Source organism: Rhinopithecus bieti, unplaced genomic scaffold, assembly GCF_001698545.2.
Source record: "Rhinopithecus bieti isolate Rb0 unplaced genomic scaffold, ASM169854v2 scaffold_26061, whole genome shotgun sequence".
NCBI lineage: Eukaryota > Metazoa > Chordata > Mammalia > Primates > Cercopithecidae > Rhinopithecus > Rhinopithecus bieti.
The window spans coordinates 1440734-1465574 of NW_016811928.1; the positions used below are offsets into that span (position 1 = coordinate 1440734).

The 24841-nt window shown below is 36.1% G+C and overlaps 1 protein-coding gene and 1 long non-coding RNA gene across 8 annotated transcripts in view; both read left to right on the forward strand.

Annotated features, from left to right (window-relative positions):
- Positions 1-24841, forward strand: part of QTMAN (queuosine-tRNA mannosyltransferase) — a 359520-nt gene that overhangs the window by 147609 nt on the left and 187070 nt on the right. For all 7 annotated transcript variants that reach the window (XM_017895386.1, XM_017895385.1, XM_017895389.1 and 4 more), the window contains 2 exons: positions 12956-13123; positions 16641-16814. In XM_017895386.1, the coding sequence (XP_017750875.1) occupies positions 12956-13123; positions 16641-16814 (342 nt within the window). The remainder of the gene's footprint in view (positions 1-12955; positions 13124-16640; positions 16815-24841) is intronic.
- The window catches only part of LOC108544321 (uncharacterized), a 9448-nt gene continuing 7972 nt past the window's right edge, over positions 23366-24841 (forward strand). Inside the window, exon 1 of the long non-coding RNA XR_001889807.1 lies at positions 23366-23510. This is a non-coding gene — a long non-coding RNA (uncharacterized LOC108544321). The remainder of the gene's footprint in view (positions 23511-24841) is intronic.

The window sequence follows — 24841 nt, forward strand, 5'->3', positions numbered from 1 at the left end:
AATGTGGATATTTGTGATCTCAAGTATTTGCCTTTTGTGTTCAGTATGAATAGAAACTCCATAATCTCTTCCCTTTCCAATCCCTGCCTTTAACACAAAAATAATTGGACATTCTGCTCATCTTTTAATAGCCATCGCAAGTGTTTTCTCCTTTTCTAAAGCCTTATCTGGCTTTCCTGGGCCATATCTGAGGCCCCCTTCTCACTTCACTCATGGCGTTCTATGTATTTCTTGGCATTTCTTGACCATTGTTATGTACAAGTAGAGAAAAAGGAAGGAAGGGACAGCTGTGAGTCAGAAGGGAAGACTCCATTCCATGGCCTATGTGTAAATGTCTGTTATGGCTGACAGAGGCTTTTGATCGCCATTATGTGATCTGTGACATGTGATCTTCAGATATGTGACCCTCAGACACGTGACCCTCAAATATAGGCAATAGAAAATTCAGATATCATTAAGAGTCAGGTGGATATCTGTATTAGTCTCTACTGCATATTCATACCAAAAGTTTAAGTACTTTGTCTACGTTGTGTGGAGAGAAGGGATGAAACAGAAAATAAACACTGTAAATACAGTTTTTCAAACTTCTTTCTTGGTGAGTAGACTTTCCCCCATTTAACTAGAGAGTGTTTTCATTGAAACGTTTAACTTTAAGAAGTTGCTTTTACTATTGGAATTATGAGGCCAGGCTCACAAGCAGCAACTGTGACTTTCTTTTTATTACTGATTTCACACTGGTTCTATTTTTGACTCTTACTGGCTAACCTAGGGCAGATGACCTGATTTTCTGTTCTTCAGTCACCTGGTAAAGAAGTGTGGCCTAGGAAATTTTAAGTTTCTTCTTGCTATAGTGTTTGATGAGTCCCACATATCATGTTTTAATGCTAGGTGAGATCAAGAGAAGTGTGTCTCAGAAAGTTACCATGTGATATAGGTTGTGTTGAATGACTCCATACTTCATTTCAGATAATCTAATATAATTAGATAAGTTTTATATATACATATATGTAATATACATATAGATGTACATACACACACATATATAAAAAACTTAAAGAGGGCAGTTGTGATCAAGGGAAGCACTTTTGTGTGAAAACAGTGTTTTGTGAAATTTATGTACATAATTTTTTTAATTTTCATTTTACTCTATTTGATCTTTGAAAAGTAGCTTTCAAATGTTTCCCCGCTGTGATATATGGGGTAATTAATATTAAAATGAGAATTTTACACACAGGACTTAGCAAATCAGTGTTTATGAAAAGTTTTACCTTTAAAATGAGTGTATAAAGGACCAGGACTCAGTCCTCAGACTCACCTTTGAATTCTTTTTCTGTTGCAGATGTAGAACATTATTAAACATTCCACTCTCTCAAACATTTCTTGAATGCCTACTGTGCGTAGTACATTTTGTTGGTTTTGACGTTTATAGTTAATTATTCAGTGGTACTCTTGTAATTAAATAGCAAAACATTGGAGATACTAAGTTATTTGTGGGGAGGTATTTCTCCAAATGGTATATTAAGCACCATATTTAAGGAGGATTTCAAAGAACCGTCTTGGACTTGCCAAAACAAACATTGGAGGAATAATCAAAACCCAGAGGTAATTTATATGAGAAGCATAACAAATCAAATGATAAAACAACTCAATAGAGTAAAGCAAACTGGGAAGCAAACTTGAAGCAAATACTTGTAAGCGCCGAAAAATTTAGATGTTATTACTGATTACTGAACGAGTGAATATTTAGGATATATTTTATTTTGATAGTTTTGTCAGTAGATAGGACTCAGTAAAAATAGCAAGTCCCTGTATTTTTCCTGGTTAGCTTGTTATTTGGGCACAAAATACTTTTTTTTTTTTTTTTTTTGATGATTGTCAGGAACAGCTTAGTTGTCAAGAAGCAGATAATATTATTGTTATTGTTATAATTACTTTGATTATTACAGTTTCATAATACTCAAGCCTAAATCATGATACTCTCCAAAAGCCACTCTGTACTTGCCTGTGGTTTGTTTCTCAGGCTTTTGCCTCAAGTGAGTTTTCTGTATCTACTTGTGGGATAGTGCTCTGGCGTGACTGGTCAGTATGTCCTTAAATGTATATAATTTTAGACTACACTGATAGGGTCGGATTGCAGTGATGATAGGACTTACATCCATTACCTTGGGTCTCCAGTCTTCAAACTTTATAGTATTTAGAAAGGAACTCCAGAGACTCATGAGTGGCATGAAATAAAGGGCAAAGAACATTCCAATATAAAATGATATGCTGCTTTTAAGGAATAGTCTTGTACGATAGATTAATCATAAGATGAATTATAAATATTTCACATACTAATTATATTAGTTTATGGTGATAAAACACCATATGAAGTGTTCCCAGCACACTCAGCAAGTTAGATGCTCTTTGCATGTTAATTGACTTACTTCTTCAAGGCTAATGATCATGAATCCCTGAAGATGACAAAAATTATTACCATGATATTGTACATTCCTGATCTTTGTACCAGGTTGACATCTACCTTTCCTCTTGAGTTCCTTTTCTTTGGATCCTGTCTTGAATATTTTACGATGGTAAAGCAGAGACCAGTGCCTGAAATATTATTAGGGACTCCAGGAAAAACTAATGAGCTCAATAAAAAAATGACATCAAATAACACATCTTAGAATTGTGTTGGTGCTCACATCCATGGGGCATGGGGAATGTAAGCACCCATGGGCATGGATGCTTCCCAGCTTGTTGTAGTGGTAGGAGTGAATATCATAATGAATACTTCCATATAAACGGAAAGATAACCAGTTTTATTTTCTCACAGTGATTGAGGGAATGAATGATCCATTCATTCCATTTACTCATTCACTTATTTAAAAATATTTAAGCACGTGGGTAGGATGGGGAACAAGGAAGATGTAGGACCTGTCCTGATGAAACTTTAAAATCCAGATTGATAGCTGCCAAGTTAGGGAACCTATAGTACACTAAAGAAAAGAAGAGCAGATCTAATTTATCTTATCAAGGAATATATACTTTAGTGGGAAGAAACAGGATAATATATTAAATATTGGAGAACCACATAGAAGAGTTATATAAAATTATATAACAGACCAGATTTTTAACAAACATATTTGGTGACCAGGCAGGTTCTTTATTTAAATCAACTCTCCAATGTATTTCCTGTCATTAGCCTATTGTCTATAATCTTTGGTTACCTACTGGGCACTCTACTTATATTCAGTGTTTGTAAAACACGTCTCTTTATTTCCCCCTACTCCAAACCATGATTTTTTTTTTTTCTCTTGTGTTAAGGAGTATTACACCATCACTATCTGATTATGTAAGCTAGAAACCTTTAGCTTCTTCCTTTTAATAACCAAGCCAGACATTTCTTTCATCACACTTAATGTTAGCCACTCTCTCTATTCCAGTGCCCTGACCTCCTCCTTGTTATTCCAGGAGCTCGTGTTATTTAGGATGCTTCCTAGAGTGCCTCTCCCTAGGAAAGCCTTCACTGATGGTCATTACCTCTCCACAGTTTGTATAGAGCAGTCTGGCCACTCAGTAAATATGTGATGGATAAAGGGATAAAATAGAACTATTCACTTTAGTATAGTTGTCCTTCATACCATTTATATTCTTTTATATTTCCAGCACAGATTCTAATAAGTACAATTAACACAAAAACACTGAATCACACTCTAATCTTAAGATGATTCAAAATCAGTGTGGAATAAGTGAAAAAGTAGAGGCTTTAGGCTGAGATCAACTGGAATTTGAAACTCATCTTTACCTCTTAGTAACTGCTGTTGTCTCAGCATTTAACCAAACCTCTTGTGCTTTAATTTCTTAACCAGTAAAATGAGGATAATAAGACATATCTCTTAGGGTGGTGGTAGTGATGTGTGTAGAGAACCTTGCATTATACATGGTTCTCTATCTTCCTTTAAAATATTACCATCAACATTACAATATTATAGTGATTTAAGGATTCCATTATCAAAAAGTGATCATGGAAAGCCATGGATTTAAATCAACTGTTTTTTGTTTCTTTGTTTTGAGACAGAGTCTCACTCTGTCACCCAGGTTGGAGTACAGTGGCGCGATCTCAGCTCACTGCAAGCTCTGCCTCCCAGGTTCATGCCATTCTCCTGCCTCAGCCTCCCGAGTAGCTGGGACTACAGGCACCCACCACCACACCCGGCTAATTTTTCATATTTTTAGTAGAGACGGGGTTTCACCGTGTTAGCCAGGATGTTCTCAATCTCCTGACCTCATGACCCACCCGCCTTGGCCTCCCAAAGTGGTGGGATTACAGGTGTGAGCCAACACGACTGGCCTAAAGGAACTGGTTTTATATCTTCTGTATTTGGTTATATTTAGAGTAATCTTCCTTATTTTGAGAGTAATAGTGATTGATAGTGGTACTTTATTTGTTTCTTTATCTTCTCATTTTACAACCATCTTTTTCTTGTCCAGTAAACATTAAAAACTGAGTTAATTAAGAATAAGAAAAAAATAAATGATTGTTAGTATAATGATGAACATGCAATGAGTCACCAAATTGCTGACAGATAAAAGTACAAATTTCTTATCCTGCATCTGGATACTTTTGGGTCTGCGGAAGACCACTGTTCCAGTTTTATTTGATTATTCATTTTTTTCCAAACACTAACTGTTAGCCCTCTCTAATTCAAATAGCACTGATCCCTTTAGTCCCAAGAACTCAGGACCCAGGCCTCTTCTGCCACTCCTGATAATTCTGAGACTTCATGGTTTTTCACTGCTCTTAGTTATCTTTTCTTCCTCTGAATGGCCATAGCACTTAGTGCCTCTACCTTCATTCATAATCAATCTCACATTGCTTTGTGACATTTCTTGTGCAGGAGAGAGCAATTACTTATCTTTTTTATTGTTATTTAATATTTCCTGTATTTATGGCTTATTTCACCAATTATATTGTCCGTTCTTTTAGAACGGGGTGATATCTTGTACTTCTTAAATTGCCAAGTCAGAAGATTTACAGTGTTCTGATTTGTTGACTTATTGATAGAATGTCTAAAAACAGATGTATCTACAAATGTTGTGGTTCATATTACCTTGGACCTTTTAAGAATACTCTTAATAATGGACTCCAGTCCCAAAATAAATAAACAGGTACATGAAAAAATATTTAAATGTATGCAATAAAAATTTCAATGTATCTATAGATTTTTAAAAATAGTAGGCTCACCCTCTCTTCTTGTCTCTTCCTTTCTTGTTAGAAACGTAATTACAAAGTGTCTTTTATGAATTAGCCACTGTGCCAGATACTAAGAGTTAAAAGACTCAGTGTTTGCAGAAATAATTTAAGAGACACCTGAATTTAAGTGACACCTTTAGCTAAAGAAGCCCAATAGGCATTATGGAATTTGTTTCCTTAAACATCCATAAGACAGTTCAGAGTGCTGATGATTGATTGCAGCAAGGATAGATGTTAAGAAAACAGCCTTATGTTGGAGATACTGCTCAGTGGCAGGTTGTGCCTACAGTCTTTGATTCCCTACCTTCTTGACAAGTGTTCTGTATACAGTGCTTTTTTGCATACAGTGCTCTCCTGGTCATCGTGATAAGCACAAGAAAGGAAAATTACATGGTGGAAAAAAGTAAAACTGCCCGATTGATGCCACACGATGAGACAGCTTTTCGAAAACTGGATATTCTATTTATAAACAGCCTGTAAATTGCCACCACAAGAACCTGGGAGATTAAATGACTGTGTTTCCTTTTCCTTTAGATAAGACTTCCATCTTGTATTTTTAATTGTTTCAGCAAAGGGAAACATTTTGTTAGGCAGTGTTCTTGAAAGTTTTTGAATATCCATAGCATTTCAACATACAGTAGAAATGGTCCAATTAAGATTAAGTAGCTGACAACTAAAGCAAATTATGTTAAAATGAATTTTGTATATTGATGGTCAATGAATATTAGAACTCAGTTATCTCTCTACACAAGTTTTATGAATTAAAAAATATGTTGAAACCAAAGACTTTTGAAATGCTTGGGAGTAATTTTCATTTATGTGTGTATGTATCATTGAGCTTCTGTTGTAATTAAAACTCTGTCAAGGTGCTTTGGAAGTGATAAAGGGAAGAAAGCAATAGCAGTCCTCTCTTTCACTTCTCATATCCAATTTTATCAGCAAACCCTGACAATTATCAGTACACCCAGTCAGGCCACTTGGTAACACCCTCACAATATTAGCATCTTAGCCCAAGACAGGGTCATTTTTTTTCTCTTCTTGCTGTCTTCTTCCACTCATGACTCCTTGCAGTCTGCTTTCCATATGGTAGTCAGTAAAGTTTTCTGGTATTAAAACCTAATTTTAAAATGCATGAATTATATAAACAAAACTAATATAAGAGATTAATACAAAGAAGATTTCAAAACTTTATGGACGTAAGTATAAAAATCATGCCCTAGGCCGGGCGCAGTGGCTCAAGCCTATAATCCCAGCACTTTGGGAGGCTGAGGCGGGTGGATCATGAGGTCAGGAGATCGAGACCATCCTGGTTAACACGGTGAAACCCCGTCTCTACTAAAAATACAAAAAATTAGCCAGGAGTGGTGGTGGGTGCCTGTTGTCCCAGCTACTCAGGAGGCTGAGGCAGGAGAATGGCATGAACCCGGGAGGCGGAGCTTGCAGTGAGTGGAGATCACGCCACTGCGCTCCAGTCTGGGTCACAGAGCGAGACTCTGTCTCTAAAACAAAACAAAACAAAACAAAAAAAAGCATGCCCTAGTTGGAGATATTATGACATACCATATCATGAAATGTAATAAAAAATCATATCTTTTAGAAATAATTTTTAACATGGTAAAACAACATGGTGTTGAAACCAAGAAACGAAACTACAATAATGTATTTCTGTTACAACATGGAAAGAATAAAAGAAAATATACCTAATGTACATATAAGATTTTGTCACTTCCCTACTTAAAATCCTTCTCTCTCTTCCTATCTTACCACAAAACCAAAATTATTTTCATGTCTTACTTTTGAATCTTCATTCTTATTGTTGGCCACTCTCCCATTGGCTCCAGCCTCCTTGGTCTTCATTCACTTCCTCAACCTGTCATTTTTCTTCTTGCCTTAGCTACTTTGTTTTCCATTTTATGTCTGTAATTGAGCATAGTGCCTTGCGAATAATAGGTGCTCAGCACATGCTTAGAGCACCAAAATGCAAATAGTAGCTGTCTCTCTTTGGAATAGTTATGGGTGATATTCACTTTATTTTTTTATTTTGCTTAAAACATTTTCTGTAGTGAACGTGTACTTTCTAGTTCTCAGAAGGAAAAGAAAAAGTAATGCCATTCCGGAATTGGAGAGCCAAGTAGGTGAAATTCTTCTAGGCAGGAGCAACATAGAAATTAGGTTATCGGCCGGGCGCGGTAGCTCAAGCCTGTAATTCCAGCACTTTGGGAGGCCGAGACGGGCGGATCACGATGTCAGGAGATCGAGACCATCCTAGCTAACCTGATGAAACCCTGTCTCTACTAAAAAATACAAAAAACTAGCCGGGCGAGGTGGCGGGCGCCTGTAGTCCCAGCTACTCGGGAGGCTGAGGCAGGAGAATGGCGTAAACCCGGGAGGAGGAGCTTGCAGTGAGCCGCGATTGCGCCACTGCACTGCAGCCTGGGCGACAGAGCGAAGACTCCGTCTCAAAAAAAAAAAAAAAAAAAAAAAAGAAAAGAAATTAGGTTATCATAAGCAGGTCAAGGATCTGTTCAGGAAAATCAGTTAAGCAGGTAATTATATTCAGGTAACATGGGTGTCAGGTTAGGGAAGGCTGGTTCATCCAGAGCTGTGCTTTCCAATACAGTAGCCACTAACCACATATGGCTAGTGGATTTAAATTTAAATTTAATCAAATTAAATTTAAAAGTTAGTTCCTCAGGAGTACTAGCTACATTTCAAGTGCTCGATAGCCATATGTAGCTAGTCATATGTGGACAGTACAGATATAGAACATTTTCATCATCATAGAAAATACTGCATCACAGAAAATACAGGATCTAGGATCCTAGAGAGTAGGTATCAAGGAGCAAGAACCCACGAGAAACAATGAAAGAACCGAGGCTTAGGTAATGAGTCTTAGCAACATGAATCTAGACCAGGAGTTTAGGTATTGAGCAAAGTGACAAAGCTGGAAGAATTTACTCTTTTGTCAAAGGCCTCCTGAAGCCATGCAAGAAACTGTGTATGAGTGGTAACACAGCCCAAACTGGCATCTGTGTTAAATTGTATACTCTATCTCATTATGTCATAAATAGTTTCGGGGGGGGGGCCTATTGAAAAGATTTCATGAGGCAAGAGTGAGATGACCTAGCCCATGAAGAATCGTTACTAAAATGTATGGGCAGTGGCTGGAATATTGAATGCTTGCCCTCTGTTAACTCATTTCACTTCCCTTCTGTACCATTCAAGATATAAAAGTGTGTATCTTGATGGTGATGGTCACACTATTACTGTCCTTAGGTATATTTCAGCTTTTCTTTTTACATATTAAGTAAATAGGGTAAAAGGCAAACAACTGATTTATTCAAACTGAGCAGAAAAGAATAAAATCTTTAATCTCGAATTTCATTGTGTTTCACTGTTTTGGATTCCTTAAAGGTATATGACTTGAAATGTAGATACAATGTATATTGAAAGCAATCGAAACATGTGTACAGGTCCTATTCCCAAATACATGGAATGGTGTTAATGTGCTTGCAGCAGAGAGCCATTTTGGTTAGACGATTATAGTAGCAGCTTACTTGTACTTTTGGTGAAATGGTAAGCTAATGATGTAGCCGTTAATTTGAATTTAGCAGACATTTTAAATATAGGTTTCTCTTACAGAGACAAAAGTTGCAATTTAAAGCTCTTTGGTGGTCTAAAAACAGCTTAATTCTGTAGTAGCATGGTAATAAGTACTAATCCAGCTTATACAGTGATTGTAGTATGTCATGTTTGTGAAAGATTGCTCAACTGCTTTCTCTGGGTTTTATGTTAATTTAAAAATATTAAACATAAAACCTTATAACATCTTCATGCTGAGATAAACTGTTCAATTTAACTTGTGCTGAAGCAGCAGCTGTCAGGAATTACCTTGTTTCTCGTGGTTTTTGCTATCACCTTGTGTCCTTTCCTGCTGGAGACACACTGTGGGATGATAAAGTACACCTTGTTAGGATTTATTGCTTAAATAATACCTGAGGCAAGATGAGCATTGGTAGCCCAGGGATTAGCTGCTGATCAAGTGATGTCGTTCACTGTATTATAATCAACTTTTAAAAATTGATAGTAGTAAATTTTGATTTATTAAATTTTGTATTGCCTGTGGATCGCCTACATTCCCTTTGTGGGCATATTCATTACTTCTTTTTGGGTGTTGTTGAGCTAAATATTTGAGAAATTGCTTATTGACCACCTTACCATTTTACAAGCAAGAAAAGCAAAGAGAAATGATGGAGATAATTTCCACTATTTAAAACTAGTGAGGGATATTTCAAGATTAGTTATACAAATACAATGAATTTTCTTTTAATGATTAAACAAACTGAAAGGAGTGTTGGCATGGGCAGTCTCAAATGGTGAATATTATGAAAATTATTGTTGGCCAGGTGCGATGGCTCACGCCTGTAATCCCGGCACTTTTGGAGGCCGAGGCGGGCGGATCACGAGGTCAGGAGATCGAGACCATCCTGGCTAACATTGTGAAACCCTGTCTCTACTAAAAATACAAAAAATTAGCTGGGCGTGGTGGCAGGCGCCTGTAGTACCAGCTACTTGGGAGGCTGAGGCAGGAGAATGGCGTGAACCCAGGAGGTGGAGCTTGCAGGGAGCCGAGATGGTGTCACTGCACTCCAGCCTGGGCAACTAGCGAGACTCTGTCTCAAAAAAAAAAAAAAAAAAAAAAATTATTGTTATTTCTCATATGAATATATTGCCTTCTTTTATTTGGAAGGTTTTCTTTGGAAGGCTGGTTGGATTCTTTGGTTATGGATAAGCTGGTGGGTAGGGGGACATGTGGTAGAAATAGAGTGAAGGGCTCCTCTTGGTTAAACATTAGCTATAGATGATCCACCCTGAGGGTAATCCTCATGTAGAAATTAACAGTTGGAATATGGCTAGAAATACAGATATGATGGGTTTATTGTTTATGGAATACAGAATTTTTTTCTTCTACTTACTGCCATTTAATGCCTATTACTTCAAATGTGTAATTTTATAAATGTATAACTTACCCAAAATTTGCAGTAGAACAATGTCTCGCTCCATGAAATCTTTTTATTAGACTCTCCCCCTCCCCTGAAGCTATGAATTACCACACACCTATTCACATAGATTAATCAATTGTTAATATGTTTGTACATTTTTTATTTTTCTCTCTCTGTAAATATATACATATTAATATTTATTATTAGCAGTAGCATTTTGGCTGAACTATTTAATAATTAATTGCAGACATCATGGCATTTCACATCTAAATAATTTGACATGAATCTCCTAAGAATAAGATTATTCTCCTACATAACTGCAATAAAATTATTGTATTTAATAAATTAAAGATTGACAAAAACTTGCAGTCTTATATTCAGCCCATATTCACATTTTTCTTATTGTCCTAATAATGTCCTTACTAGGTGTTCTTTCCCCTTCCAGTATCCAGTGAAGGATCACTTACTGGATTTTGTTTTGGGTGTCTTTATTATTTTTTTCTTTTATGACATGGCATTTTTAGAGATCCAGTGAATTATTTTGCAGAATATTTGTCTGGTTATTCCTTACCAAATTCAGATTAGGCATTTTTGGCAGGAATACTACACTGATGATTTGTATCTTTCTCAATGTATCACATTTAGAAATACAGGATATCACTTTGTCCCATTATTGGTCATAGAAAGTTTGATCACTTGGTTGTATTGATTTCTACCAGATTTCCCCATCATAAAAGGTATATTTTTGTAATTAATAACTCATACGAAGGCTACTTTTAATGCATTTTTCTGCCTTGTGTGTGAAAAAAAATTGTGCTTGCCCAGGTGATAATGATTAAGAATGGGCTTCATTGCTTCCAGTAGTATGTATGGTCAGGGATGGGGATAGTAACAAAGAATAGAAGGATAGGAGGAAAGATTACTCCGTAACTAGACCTACAAGTTGCCATGTATTCCCTTTTAAGGAAAATATTGTTTGAAATTAATATTTTGTTGTTTTGTCTGCTGAAGATGAGATTTGTAGGTAAGCAAATATCTTCATGTTTCAGAATTTTCAGTATAAGTTTTAGAGAGGCTTATATGTGATAGTGGTAGGGGGAATATGTTTGGACAAAATAGGACATTGTTTGGCTATAATTTTTTTTTTATTTGGGTATAGATAAACAAGTTTAAAAAAATAAATGCATCTCCTTGGTAAGATTTTTTTTCCCTTAAAGAGATAAATTATAACATTAATACAGCTATGTAGGTTTGAAGAGGGATTGCTGGCTTTTGGTCTTACGTGCCTCTTTTAGCCCATGAAGAAGACACTTGAATTCCTACTTGTGATATATGTACTTATTATGTAATCATTCTTCTTATGTGAAAGGCTAGTGCAGCAGATCGTATAAACACCTGAAGTTAGCCATTTGGCCTGTCAGCAAGGGAGGATTTATAGTAGTTGTAATCATGGTAATAACAAGGATGATATTTTGTATTTATTAAGTACAGAAAAAAGCACTTGCAATGTAAGTGGTCCGCAACCAATTCATATCTGTGGTGTAATGAAAAGCAGTTTGAGCTCTTAGAAGACCAGCAGTCTCTCTGCTTTGCCACTTTCTACCAGTGTGATCCTAGAAAAAACTCTTAACCTTCTTGAACCTGATTTTTTAGAATGGGAATTAAAGCTATAAAGGTCAAATTATGTTACATTATGTTATAAAGGTGGCATTCTATCAAAATTGTGCCATCTAAATGTCCTCAGCTGCTCAAGACCTGTACTTTGTCCCTCTTTTGTGTCCATATGCAATAGGCACCTCATTAGGGAAACATTTCCAGGTTGTCCCAGACAATTAGAATTGCTTTCTGTTTGTTTCTCTAATGTTTTGTGTATGTCTCTATTACAGGCAGCATTTATCCTGCTGAGCTGTCTTGTTCATCTTTTCTGTTCTTCCTCGTTAGACCCTGGCGCATAGTAGGCATTTAGTAAATATATGTGGAATGAGAGAGTAAATTGACACTTTTTTTCATTTATAAACATGGATAGGCAAGCTTTCAGTTTCCCTTTTTCCCTAAAGATAAGGAATCAGCCTTTCATCAAATTTTTATATTTGTGCTTTATTAAGGGATTTTACAGATCGTGCATCTGGTACCATTAGCAGTCCAGTAATGGAGAAGAAAAGAAGTTTTTTAAAATACAAGTATTGTAAGATACTTTACAAGTGAGGGGAGGGTAAGAAAACATGCCAAGAGAAAAAGACCATACTAGATAAGCCTATTGCATAAATCAAAAGGGTTTATGTCATAACATGAACATGTGCCATTCCTGCTCATACATTGAATTTCAGTAGTTGGTTGCATAAAGAAGGAAAGTGTAATGAAACTGGCAAGCAAAGTATTCCCCAGTCAGCCTTATCTTTGTTCCATTTGTCCTTCAGATAGAGCTTTTCTTGCCTTTTTCAATAAAATCCATCCAGCTTTTTTTTTTTTTTAAACATTTCTCAGTAACTGCACTGAGAAGACCAGTGAGATTCGGGGACTTTATAGTTCTAAGCAGCTGCTTTTTAAGAGATCAAAACTTAGAATGCTGCTACATGGTATTAAGGCTCAACTATTGATGTGTCACTATAGGGGATGTGTTTTTCTTGGGGTGGGAAGAGGAAAGAGGAGAGAAGAGCAAAGCATGACCCCTTCAAACATACCTGGGACAGTAAACCCCAATTTTCTTGTTTCCTAGGACCCTCTTTGCAAGTTCAGTGCTTAACCTGACCGAACTGGCTGCCCTTCGGCCTGACCTTGGGAAACTGAAAACGATTCTGTATTTTCACGAGAACCAGTTGATATATCCTGTCAAGAAATGTCAGGAGAGGGATTTTCAGTATGGATACAACCAAATTCTTTCATGGTAGGTATGCATTGTATCATTGTATTTGGCCCTTTGCTACCTTTTTCTTTGTAGGTGGTTACATTTTAAATCTGGAGACCTACTACTGTACACCTTTTTAAAAAACACCATAAGGTAGGTACAGATATTTAAACAATTCTTCCTTCTGCAGTATATGTAAGTTCACCACTAATCATTTTATAAAAATACATATATGTAACAATCTAATTATATGTTGAGCTAATTACCTGTTTTTCACAACATTCAAAATAGAATTAAAAGGTTGGCAGGGACCTTCACCCCTTGATTTCATGATCTATTGCTTAAGGCATTTAGAAAGTGCAGTTAGTCAACTCTTACTTACTAATCATGATCACTGTATTCAGCTAAAATCAAAATAGAGTTTTACAGAAAAATAAAAATTAAAGCATAATGGAGCAACTTGGGGTTTTGCCTCCCTCGCCTTTTTTTTTTATTGTAAGACAGAGACGACTATGGAAAATGAATCTTTAGGTAGTGCTTTCTTTTTTCCCTCATTGAGTCTTCTGAAATGGCACAGCCTTAAAATACCATGACATTTTAAAGGTGATGGTCCTTCTCTGTTGTTACTTCGACAAAGTGTATCTCCTGAAGCTTAGTTAATGAAAGAAGTTAATAACAATTCTGAAATGGCTTTGCTATTGGATCCTATTCACATAACTGCAACAGTCAAACGGAATCTGTTTGTCAGTGATTTTGTACATTTTATTCATCTTTATTAACAGCTGTTAGCAGCTGGGTTTGATGATGTGTTTATACAGACCCCCAACTCTTGCAAGAATGTTTCATAGTTTAGTTGACATAGAAAAACGCTATATAGTAATAATTCTGTGTTGTGTGCATTTTGTGAATGTTTTCCTACAATCATTTTTACAAGCTGCTTCAATTGTGAAGTAGCAGTGCTATCAAAATAGAGTGGAACTGCTTCATGTCAAATGTCTCATAAAAAAAAGCAGCCGTTTTAAAATTTCGTAATAAAATTAAAATACTTTATATTGAAGCAGAGAAGGAAAATATGTTTTAAAATGAAAATAAAATCATTTTGTGCTTTATCAATATGGAAAACATTTGTAATATTCTTTTGATTTCTTGAATTAGCATCATTCTTTTCCTCAGATAGTGTGTTTTATTACCCCTGAGAAATCACTGGGAAAAAAACTAAGTCTATTTTTCCCTTTATGGGTGGCTTTAAAGTTAATGGAAGTTACATCCACTCGTATCAGGGAGGAAATGTACCAAAAAGGATATTTCTGTAAACTATCTTGGATCTTTAATTTAGCATAGACTGGATTTTTAAGAATGTAAGTTGTTGGGTCACATGCCCTTTGACGGAAGCTGTCTAAAACAATTCAGCTCTCGATTCCCCCTCACTTTCACAAAACATCGTTTTGCTCATAGGGAATGAGACTATAAAAGTTTTGTACATGATTTTTCAGCATTGCTTTTCTCAAGAGGGTAAACTTATAGACAAGCTTGGAGAAAGAAAGAGAAGTGGACTTCATCATCAGTTGGCTTCTTAATGGGAAAAAAATGGTTCACAGTTGTCCAGAGGAAAAATAAGAGTGTCAAAAGGCAGTCCTGTTCAGATTCTCTTTGAAAAGTATGACTCCTGCTTCCTCACATGTTTCTTTAGTTTTCTTGCTGACTTCTGCTTTTTTGGCACTGTCAGACTTGTTTCTTGACTGTGTGGCAGTTAAGGACTTCAAAGATGACTGACATAAGCACTCACCTTAAACAGTGGTTTCGCTAACCCTCTGACTTATGAACACATGTCACAACTATATATTATGACCTGTAGGTCGCTATTACAGTATGTGACATATGGTGAAAACAGACTAGCTATAAAACATTCTTCAACTTTTGGTATATTATTATCTTGGCTTCCTTATTGCTTAGTGTTGTGTCAGCACTTCTGTGACATTCCTTTGTATTATTCATGTTGTAATCACCCGCACCCCCCAAATTTGCACTAGGTAGCAACTGATAAACAATACTTGTATGGAAAATCAGTTTTTTTTCGGTGGGGGGGGTGGGCATGGGAGTAGCAGGCCAACACTCTTTTTGTTCATTTTTTATTCTGCTATATATTAACGTTGTAATAGTATATTTGGCTGTCTCAGCAAATATGACTTAAACGAAACTGACGATTGGCTATGGCATTCCTATTCTATAAGCTCTACTTATTCTGTGGTGTTCTGCAGTCCTGTGGACATAACATGTATTCTTTCCAGTAGTGTTGATCTATCATTTTTAGGGTGGAATAAAACCAATTGCTTTGTCCCTTTAATCTTGTATACAGATGCTCCTCATCTTAGGATAGGATTACAGCCTGGTAAATCCATTGTTGTGAATTGAGAATATTGTAAGTTGAAATGCATTTAATACAACTAACCTATCGAACATCATAGCTTAGCCTAACTTACCTTCAACATATTCAGAATACTTATATTAGCCTACAATTGGGCAAAATCATCTGGCAGCACAGGCCACTGTAGAGTATTGGTTGTTTACCCTTGTGATCATGTGGCTGACTGAGATTTGTACCTCACTGCTGCTGCCCAGCATCGTGAGAGAATATTGTGCACATACCATTAGCCCAGGACAAGATAAAAATTCAGTATTCGAAGTATGGTTTTAATTGAATGTATATTACATTTTCACCATTGTGAAGTTAAAAAAATCTTAAGTTTGAACCATTGTTGTTGCAGACTAGTATTATTACATTTATTTTGTTGAATTCGAAGGTCCATGGTGTTGCGGTGCTTTATAATTTATATGTACCTTTATGTAATCAGTTAGGACTTAGTGATCTGGATTTCTGGATCCATTTCTACCAATTTCTTCTATTTCTCTAGCTAGCCCAATATAATATAATATGATAGTGAAACAAATTATTTTGGGATACCATAATCCTTTCTGTGTAGTCCCACAAATTTCAAAAACTTAACACAGTTTCTTGAAGTAAAGGCTAAAGCAAGAAGTAGACTTTAACCAAATAGTGCTGAAGGTATCATGCCCTAGTATGAAAATAGTTTTGTCTGAATTAGTCTCCTTGAAGTTAGTGAGAAGTGTGACACATGTTCTGTCTTGGTAGTATGGTATAAAACGATGCACATCACTGACATAGAAATTCAACATGGGTAGTTGGGCCATGAAGAAAAAGGAATTGCTGTACTTAATGTTGTTGATAATATAGCTAGTTCCTGGCTTTGTGGAAAAATATGCTTTGGTTTGGAGTCTCATGCAGTCCCATTAAATCATTCCATTTCCCTATTGCCTTTCCAGTCTGATGCCACCAATCAACTCCCTGTGATATAACAGTAATGAAACTAACTTAGCTCTTAGAGATATTTTGGTAGATACTGATGTGAAATGAAGAGTTCTTTGCAAACCTAAGGTGCAGTAAAAACTCTGATTAATCCATAGAGGTCTTAGGTTGATAAAAATTACTCTGAATGAGTCTGGGCTCATCATTTGCATTTGTCTTTTACCTTAACAGCCTGGTGGCTGATGTGGTTGTATTCAACTCAGTTTTTAATATGGAATCATTTCTCACTTCCATTGGAAAATTTATGAAGCTGATTCCTGATCACAGACCCAAGGATCTGGAAAGCATCATCAGACCCAAGTGCCAAGTTATTTACTTTCCCATCAGGTTTCCTGATGTGAGCAGGTCAGTATGTTCGACTCTGTTCTCAATATTGTGTCATAAATTATTCCTTAAATGTATAGAAATTGATGTTCTTCATGCCAAGTATGGTTAATTAGAGAATTTAGTTCTATCTTACCATGCTGTGATTTACAAACATTTTAAATCATCGTGTGTCTAACCCATCACTAAATAGTTAGTTCAAATATTGAGTCCTTCCTTTCTTTCCTTTTATTTGTTTGTCAAAACAGCCTGGTGTTTTGTTTCTTTATTTTTTTTTGTTACAGAAGTCATTGTCAAGCATATTTCTCAACCTTTGCATTCAGCTTATGTCCATTGATTTATATATATAATAACTGGTCTAGATAAGTCTATGTTAAATCTCACTGCTTAGATTAATTCATTTCCCATACTATTTCCTTTTATTTTTTTCTTTATTTTTAATTATTTATATTATCTTAATAAAGAGTTAAGTCTTCTGTATTGGTTTATAAATGTACGTAATTGCCATTTCTCTTTCTTAGTTACTAAGGACATTTTTTTTATTACCCTTGTTGCTGGGCCCACCTTGAATTAGCAGTGGATGATGTGGCTCAAAGGGAACATTCTGGAATTCCTTTTCACTTTTGATTAAACCTAGCAAAACTGTTTTTACTACCACTAGGAATATTTCTCCCTTGTGAACAGAAAGTTTACTTCAGCAGGACTCACGCTAGCGGGAGATGCTGCTGTTTTTTACTGACTGCTTTCTTAAAAGAGTTCAGGAACAGCTGTTTCATCCTCATCCCTGAAATGAAGGCAGGAAATGATTTAATATCCAAACATGCTATGCAAGAGGTCAGCATTAACTTCTATGTTCTACACTTACTGACTTCACCCATATTTTGCTGTAGAAATGGTAGTCCTCATCTGCACCCCTATTGCTGATTTATTTGAGTGTCTTATTTGTTAATATTTCACTGAAGAAAAATCTGCCCCATAGAAAATCAAGTTAGTGAGTCATAAAATTTAAGTTAGACCATCTTGCCCAATCTTTGTAGAGTACAGAAAACAGAGGCCCAGAGAAGTAGAGATTGGCTTGTATTCACCTTGTCATTGTCACAGACTGGATTAACATCTAGGCTTTATGACTTCTGATTCCAATTTCTACTTACCATTCAAGCATCCTGTCATTAGAGGTCATTTGTCAAAAACAGTTTATGATTTATTTGCTGTTTTGAAAACTATAAAGCTAAGTGGAGCCGTGGTCATAAGCAATTTTCAGAATATATATGTAATTATGTATATTATCGGTATGTATTTGTAGACATACAGTTTTCTTATGTGTGATGAGAGAACTTCAACTTTTGAAAACTGTAATAGTTATACTTTGCCTGTGATTAACTAGAGCAGTTGTATATCTGAATTTTAAAAAATATGAACCTTATATTTTGACATGTTTTAAGGTTTTTTAACATCACATATAGGCAAAATGTATAAGTGTGTAGGTGGTTATAGCTCCTCTTATTACTGCTATAGAATTCTAAGTAAATGTTTTAAAATTCATTTACATCTGATATGTTTCTGCAACATCTTATGTTTAATATACCTGTGGCAATTGAATAGTTTATTAATTTGGATGATATTACCATAAAGGAATCTAGCTAAATAGAAAAAGGTTAAAAAATATTGTGGCCGAGATAACATTCATAAGTAAGGTCTTAGCCTAGAGTGTTATTTGAATTATTTTCAAATGGTAATTTGTTTTATGCAACCCAAACTCATATAGTGTAAGTAAGTGATTATTTGCATGAATGACAATCATTCTAAAGCCTGCAGTTTCAAAACCGTATTATTTTGTTGAGATGTTGAAAAGTATTTAGTAATTCCAAAGGCAAAATAACCAAGGTGATTAAAAAATATTTTTGAAGGCTTGTATCTTTCTCCCAATCCAAATATTATTTGGTCATGGGAAAAAAATGAATTTAACTAAAAACAAAGCAGAAGATACAGTTAAATTATTAATCATTGTGCTATATAATATAATGGATGTTAATTAGAGAGGGGAGAAAAGCCATATTTCCAACAAAATAAATGAAGATTTTTAGAGTTTCTGTCTGTTAAAACTCAGAGCATGTCTGTCACTTCGGCGGTTTCGCTAATACTGGATTCATGGCACCTCCTGCTACCTCTTGCCTTCCTCACTCATCTCCTGCGTCACTCCCAAAGACCAGATAAATAGCAAGAGAGTGTATTCCCTTGAAAACATTTCGTTATCTGTATTGAATATTTTGGGATGGGAAAGCTCCTAGATGCCTTAGTCACGTATACATGTATTGAGTTTTGACCACCACTTACTAGCTCTGTGATCTGTACCTGTGGAATGACCTTGCACTTAGCTTCGTTAATGGTTGTGATTAAACCATCTCATAGGGATGATGCAGGGATTAAATGAAATAATGTATACCATGTACCTAGGATAGTGCTTAGCATACAGTAGACCCACAATAAAAGGTTATTTTATCTTATTACCCCCCCCCATTAATTTATAACCTAGCATATTTATTGGCATCTGAATATAGAGGACCATCTTCCCTCCACCCCTCACCATCCTATAATTGACACATGAAAAGAGAACTACTCTCCTAAAAGCTGAATCTAATATAAATAAGGAGATTGGTTTTATTTATTTTCTTTATCACCTTGAATCAAACAATCCTTTGGCCTTACCAGACCCTACCATCCATTGATTGAGCCAACTTAATTTCACTCTTGTCCTATTTTCTCTTTCTTTGTCCAGCTTAACTTTCTTATTCCATCATTATGTTTACTCCCTTGCATATCCTCTCAAATCTTTTACACCTTTTGTTTCATATTTGATTGGCAAAAACCCTCGTCTGTTTAAATCTATTTGTTCATATACTTTCTTCCTATAATCATGGACTAAACATGACTGGAGAAAAGCATGTCATACTTATTAACATGTTCTAAATGTATGACTCCTAAGATTCAGATGGGCCCTTTGAGCTACCTGGCAAGCATTTCCCTTCTTCTAGATAATTAATTATGCCTTTTTCTTTTTAAAGAACACTCCAGTACCAAATCTTCTCTTTTCATTCTCAGCTGATGACTGAGGAAATATGAGCAATCAGAAGACAACTTTTATTTGTTGATACTACCAGGTCCACCCAATTATATTCTTCTTCTGGGTGCATATTCTCCATCTTCTCACCTGTTACTGGAGATGAACTGACCTCGCTTCTGTGTAAGGCCCATCTCTACTTCTTTTCCAGAACTCATCCATCCCACATACTCAAGGCCTATTGTCCTGGCAGTTTTTCCTCGTCTATTCTGCAATATCAGTTTTCCTTTCTTCTGAATTATTCCTATTTTTCTTTTGTCTGAATTATTTCTATTAGCATACAAAACTATTACTATTTCTTACATCTTAAACTTTTTTCTCCTTATTCCACTTCCCCCCTTCTACTACCTAATTTCTCTCCTTCTCTTAGTAGCAAAACCTCTTAAAAGAGTTGTTTATACTTGTTCCTTCTAAGTTCCTTCCTCCTGTTCTGAGTGAAAAGTATTCCACTGAAATTGTTTTAGTCAGGGTCACCACTGTCTCTAAATCCTGTGGTCAGTTTGTAGTCCGCATCTTACTTATCACAGCAGCAGCATTTGACACACCATGACACATTCTTCACTTGTCTTAGCACACATAGTCCCCTGATTTTCACAGAGACTGCTGCTTCTCAGGCTCCTTTGCTGGGTTCCTCATCATCGTCCTGACCTTTTTACATTGGAGCCACTTTGGCATTCTTGACACTTAAGGGGTTGGTGGAGGAAGAGCCCAAGATTGAAGTGAGAAGAATAAGTAAGAGTCAGGAGGTCAACACTGAAATAATTATCCTGTGGAACAAAGGGGAGAGAGTTCTAAGGAGATAATCATTAGTGAATTCACAGCAGTGAGGTTAAGTAAAGTGATGACTAAAAAGCGTCCTTGAATTTGATCATTAAAAGGTCAGTGGCATCCACCCTGCATTCTGTTAAGTCACAAAAAAGTTTCATGTGTATTCTCATAGCCAAAGAAACTTAGGATTCAGGTCTGGATGAGATCTCTCTCTGTCTCTGACACACACACACACACACACACACACACACACACATACATACGCACATACACACACACACTCCCCTTCTTATTTTATGGATGAAGGTGCCAAGGCCCAGAGAAGTTATATGTTTTCTGGCAATCACACAGCTAGATATAGGCAGAGCAGGAACTAGAACTTGTATCTCAAAATCTTCCTCCAGTGCTCAGCCCACCACTTACTGTAAATGTAGTTTCGGAGGTCTTGATTATCTGATTTTTCAGCTGACAGCAGATTAGCAGCATCAAATTGGGGGTGTGATAAAGGCAGTCTCACTGACAGCAGTAAAAAGTGACAGCTGACTGACAGCTTGACAACAAGGGAGGAGAGAGATAAACCATTTTGAAAAAAATATATGGGAAGTTAAAAAAAAAAAAAAACATAGCAGCCTGGAGCCATTCTATGGCAGGGCAGGCAACTCTGCACATCAAATAACCCCTGCAGACATTTCTTCGTGATTGTACAGCTTGTACATCAAAAGGATGACTGTGATTTATTAAGAGAGATTAAATGGTAACCAGTATGTTTCGTTTTAAAAAGAATGTAGGAAAATGCATAATTCACTTTTGGCAGAAATTATAAATGACAGCAAATGGAGTTAAACATTATACCTTACTTTAAGATGTACATGAGCTGTGTTCCCCTAAAGGAAGACGGTAAACATCTAAAGCCTTTCTTGTGCAGTTGTAATGTCTTTCAGTTTTCAGTGACCAGGAGACATGTTATTAAGCTATCGTTTTTAGATCTCCCTGATTACAGCTTTACATTGACCAAATTTCCCTTTTCTGTTGGGTTGTAGACACTGGCTCCTTCCATACTGAAGGCTTCCAGGCCCGCAAGATAGGTGGTCAACAAAGCAGATTTTGTAATACTAATACCAGAAGATAAATATGGTCCTGAGACTTGGTGAGATGAAAATTACTACTGGAATATATTGTAAAAGACTATTTTGTGTTAAAGGATATAGATTCGATTGAAAAGTCAAGCAGTTTTGCAGTGTGTTTCAAGAAGACAAATTTCCAGTGGAACTCTATGGTGCCGAGTATGTGATGGAGAGGCAGAGGAAAAAGGGAGTAATCTTGCAACCTACTAAACGAGGTGCTAAAGGAAGCCAATATTTTCCTACTTTAGGTCATGTAATTGTCGTAAAGGCAAGGCTTAGCAGAAGTAGGGAAATTTTAAATATCCAGACTTTTCTGCAAAAGTCTCAGTCTTATGAAATCCAAACATCTGAAGAATTTGCGTCTTCCTTTCCCCTTTCCTTTCCTTTCTCCTTTCTTCTTTCTCTTTTCTCCTTTCTCCTTCCTCCTTTCCTTTTTCCTTCCTCCTTTCCTTTCTCCTTTCTCCTTTCCTTTTCCTTTTCCTTCTCCTTTTCCTTTTCTCTGTTCCCTCCCTTCCCCATTCCTTCCTTCCCCTCCCCTCCCTTCCCCTCTTTCCACAGCTTATCTCTCTGTCGCCCAGGCTAGAGTGCCATGATGTGATCATGACCCATTTCAGGCTTGACCTCCTGGGCTCAAGTGACCCTCCCGTTTTACCCTACTGATAGCTGGGACTGCAGGTGGGTGTCTCAATATCCAGTTAATTTTTTTTTATTTTTTGTAGACACAGCGTTTCACCATGTTGCTCAGACTGGTCTCCAACTCCTGGGCTCAAGCAATCTGCCCACCTTGACCTCCCAAAGTGCTGGGTTTACAACCGTGAGCCACCTTGCCTGGCCTCACATCTTGCTTTCTGACAGTGTCATCTTTAGATGGTAGAAGTAGCCATAACAACTAACCTGTATTGATTCTTACTTTATGCTCTGCATTGTACTAAATGTATTTATCATAAATATCTTAGCATTTAATATATTTTCAATTCTGAAAGACATTTCCTGTTGAAGAAACTTAGGCATAGAAAATGTAAGTAACTTTTTGCCAGTGATCACATATACAGATAGTAAAGGTATACCTAGAAACCAGATATTTTTTAATATTGTTTTAGAACCCAGACTCTTAACAATTTTGCTGTAGTTACCTGTTTCACGAAGAGAAATTCTGGTCTCTAGTACTTGACTTTGACCAGTAAAGAACAAATGATTTATAAAAGTGAAGTGACAGAAAATTTGAATGAAAATGAGTATGTCACGGTAACATTATAAAACAAAGAGCTCAAGGCTTTTGAAAGTGTATTTTCAAAAGGTTGAATTTCTGAAAAGAAGATACATCAACAGGAATGAAAATTTTAAGAAAGAATTTTCATAGAAAAAATGAAAATGATCCTAAAGAAGCAGAATAGGAGGAATACTTAAAAGAAAAAGCTATGGGCTCAGGCTGTGATTTCATGTGTAAGAAAACGTCTATTTATTTTATTTTATTTTTTAAGTTATGTCTCATTTACATGAACTCTCTTGCCTCACAGCTTAGCTTATAATATGAAACATGTCTTATAGGGCAGTGTCCAGCCCATCACATTAGATGTTAAGGATGGAGCAGGCTGCATCTGTACAGCATCCAACTTCTTCCATCTGTCCCTACAATATTCTCCACTGAAGGAGGATCCATGTTTTTCATGCTACTAGACTATCTTCACTTCCAACAAATTGGATCATGTAAGAATGTTTTATAGATTGACAGCAAATTGCAAAGTAGCATTTCTTATCCTTGAAAAAGATAATCTCTTCCCAAGGAATTCCATGAGGGAGTCATAAATAGAGTGTATCAAAGTGAATGTCATCTTCTTCAAGTCATATTCAGCTGGATTAAAGGTGAAGAACAACAAATGCTCAAGCTGTCAGGCTGATACTTGTATATATTTATCAATTGTCTGCCTTCTCTGTCCCATTATGGAAAAGTTAAAATTTGTTTCATTATGGTTGCACATAATTAATGTAAAAAGATCAAATGTTTATGTTTCCTATGGAAACCTTAAAAAACACCCATTTGTTTATTTTTTAATGAGGAGATGAATGGATGCTATATCCTTGGGAGTTTAAGTTTAGGTTTTGAGTAAATTAAAGCAAAAGTACTTTAGATTCAGAAATATATACTTTATCTTGGTTTCAGGTCCAACTTAGTTGTCACAGAATATATCCAGTATCAGCCTTGCTATGATCATTACAATGGAATTTCATATATTTTCATGATCATTTCACTGTCTGTTCCTATTTCCCACCACATTTGATTGTCAGAGTTGCCACAGAGTAAACAAGAGTGGGTTTTTCCTGTGAATTTCCTCAATTTGTAGTAGATTTTACATCCCTGGAGTAGGGATTATATAAAGAACATTTCTGCTTTCCTACCTCCTACACATTTTTGACATTGAAGGAAAGAGGGAAAAAGGATGTTGGTCATTTGGGGTAATCTCATTTATCAAAACCTTACAAATTCCTCTGCACGTTTCTCTTCATCATTTCTATGTAGCTGAAATGAGAAGCCAAAACAGAGGTTTGTGGACTTTGCCTAACTAATTTAGAAACAAAATAGGGAATTTTAAAACAGTGTGAAAACTTTAAATGAAAACTCCCAGGCTGTGCAAACAAAGGCGAGGTGCCTAAGGGCTTTTTGAAGAATTCTTATTAAAGAAAACACTATTTTACATTGCAAAGCAGATGTGTCAGAAAACAACAGCAGATTTGTAATTCGAGAATTTGTGGATTGATAGGACGGAAGGCAGCCACCATGGCTCCCCACTGAAAACTTTTTGTTTTCTGCCATCAAGAGTTCTGCTTTTAGGGAGGGTGCCAGAAAACACCTTAATCTTCTTACCACATGTGGTCATATTTCTGAGATATTTTGAGACAGTATTAATATTGGACATATTAGTAAAACTACTGCCTTTGCTCTATGAAGTAAATGAAATGGGTACTGTCTTCTTGAATATTAATCTAAACCTAAAGTAGAAGCAAAGTTTTGACTTTACAAATTTTTTTTTTTTTTTTTT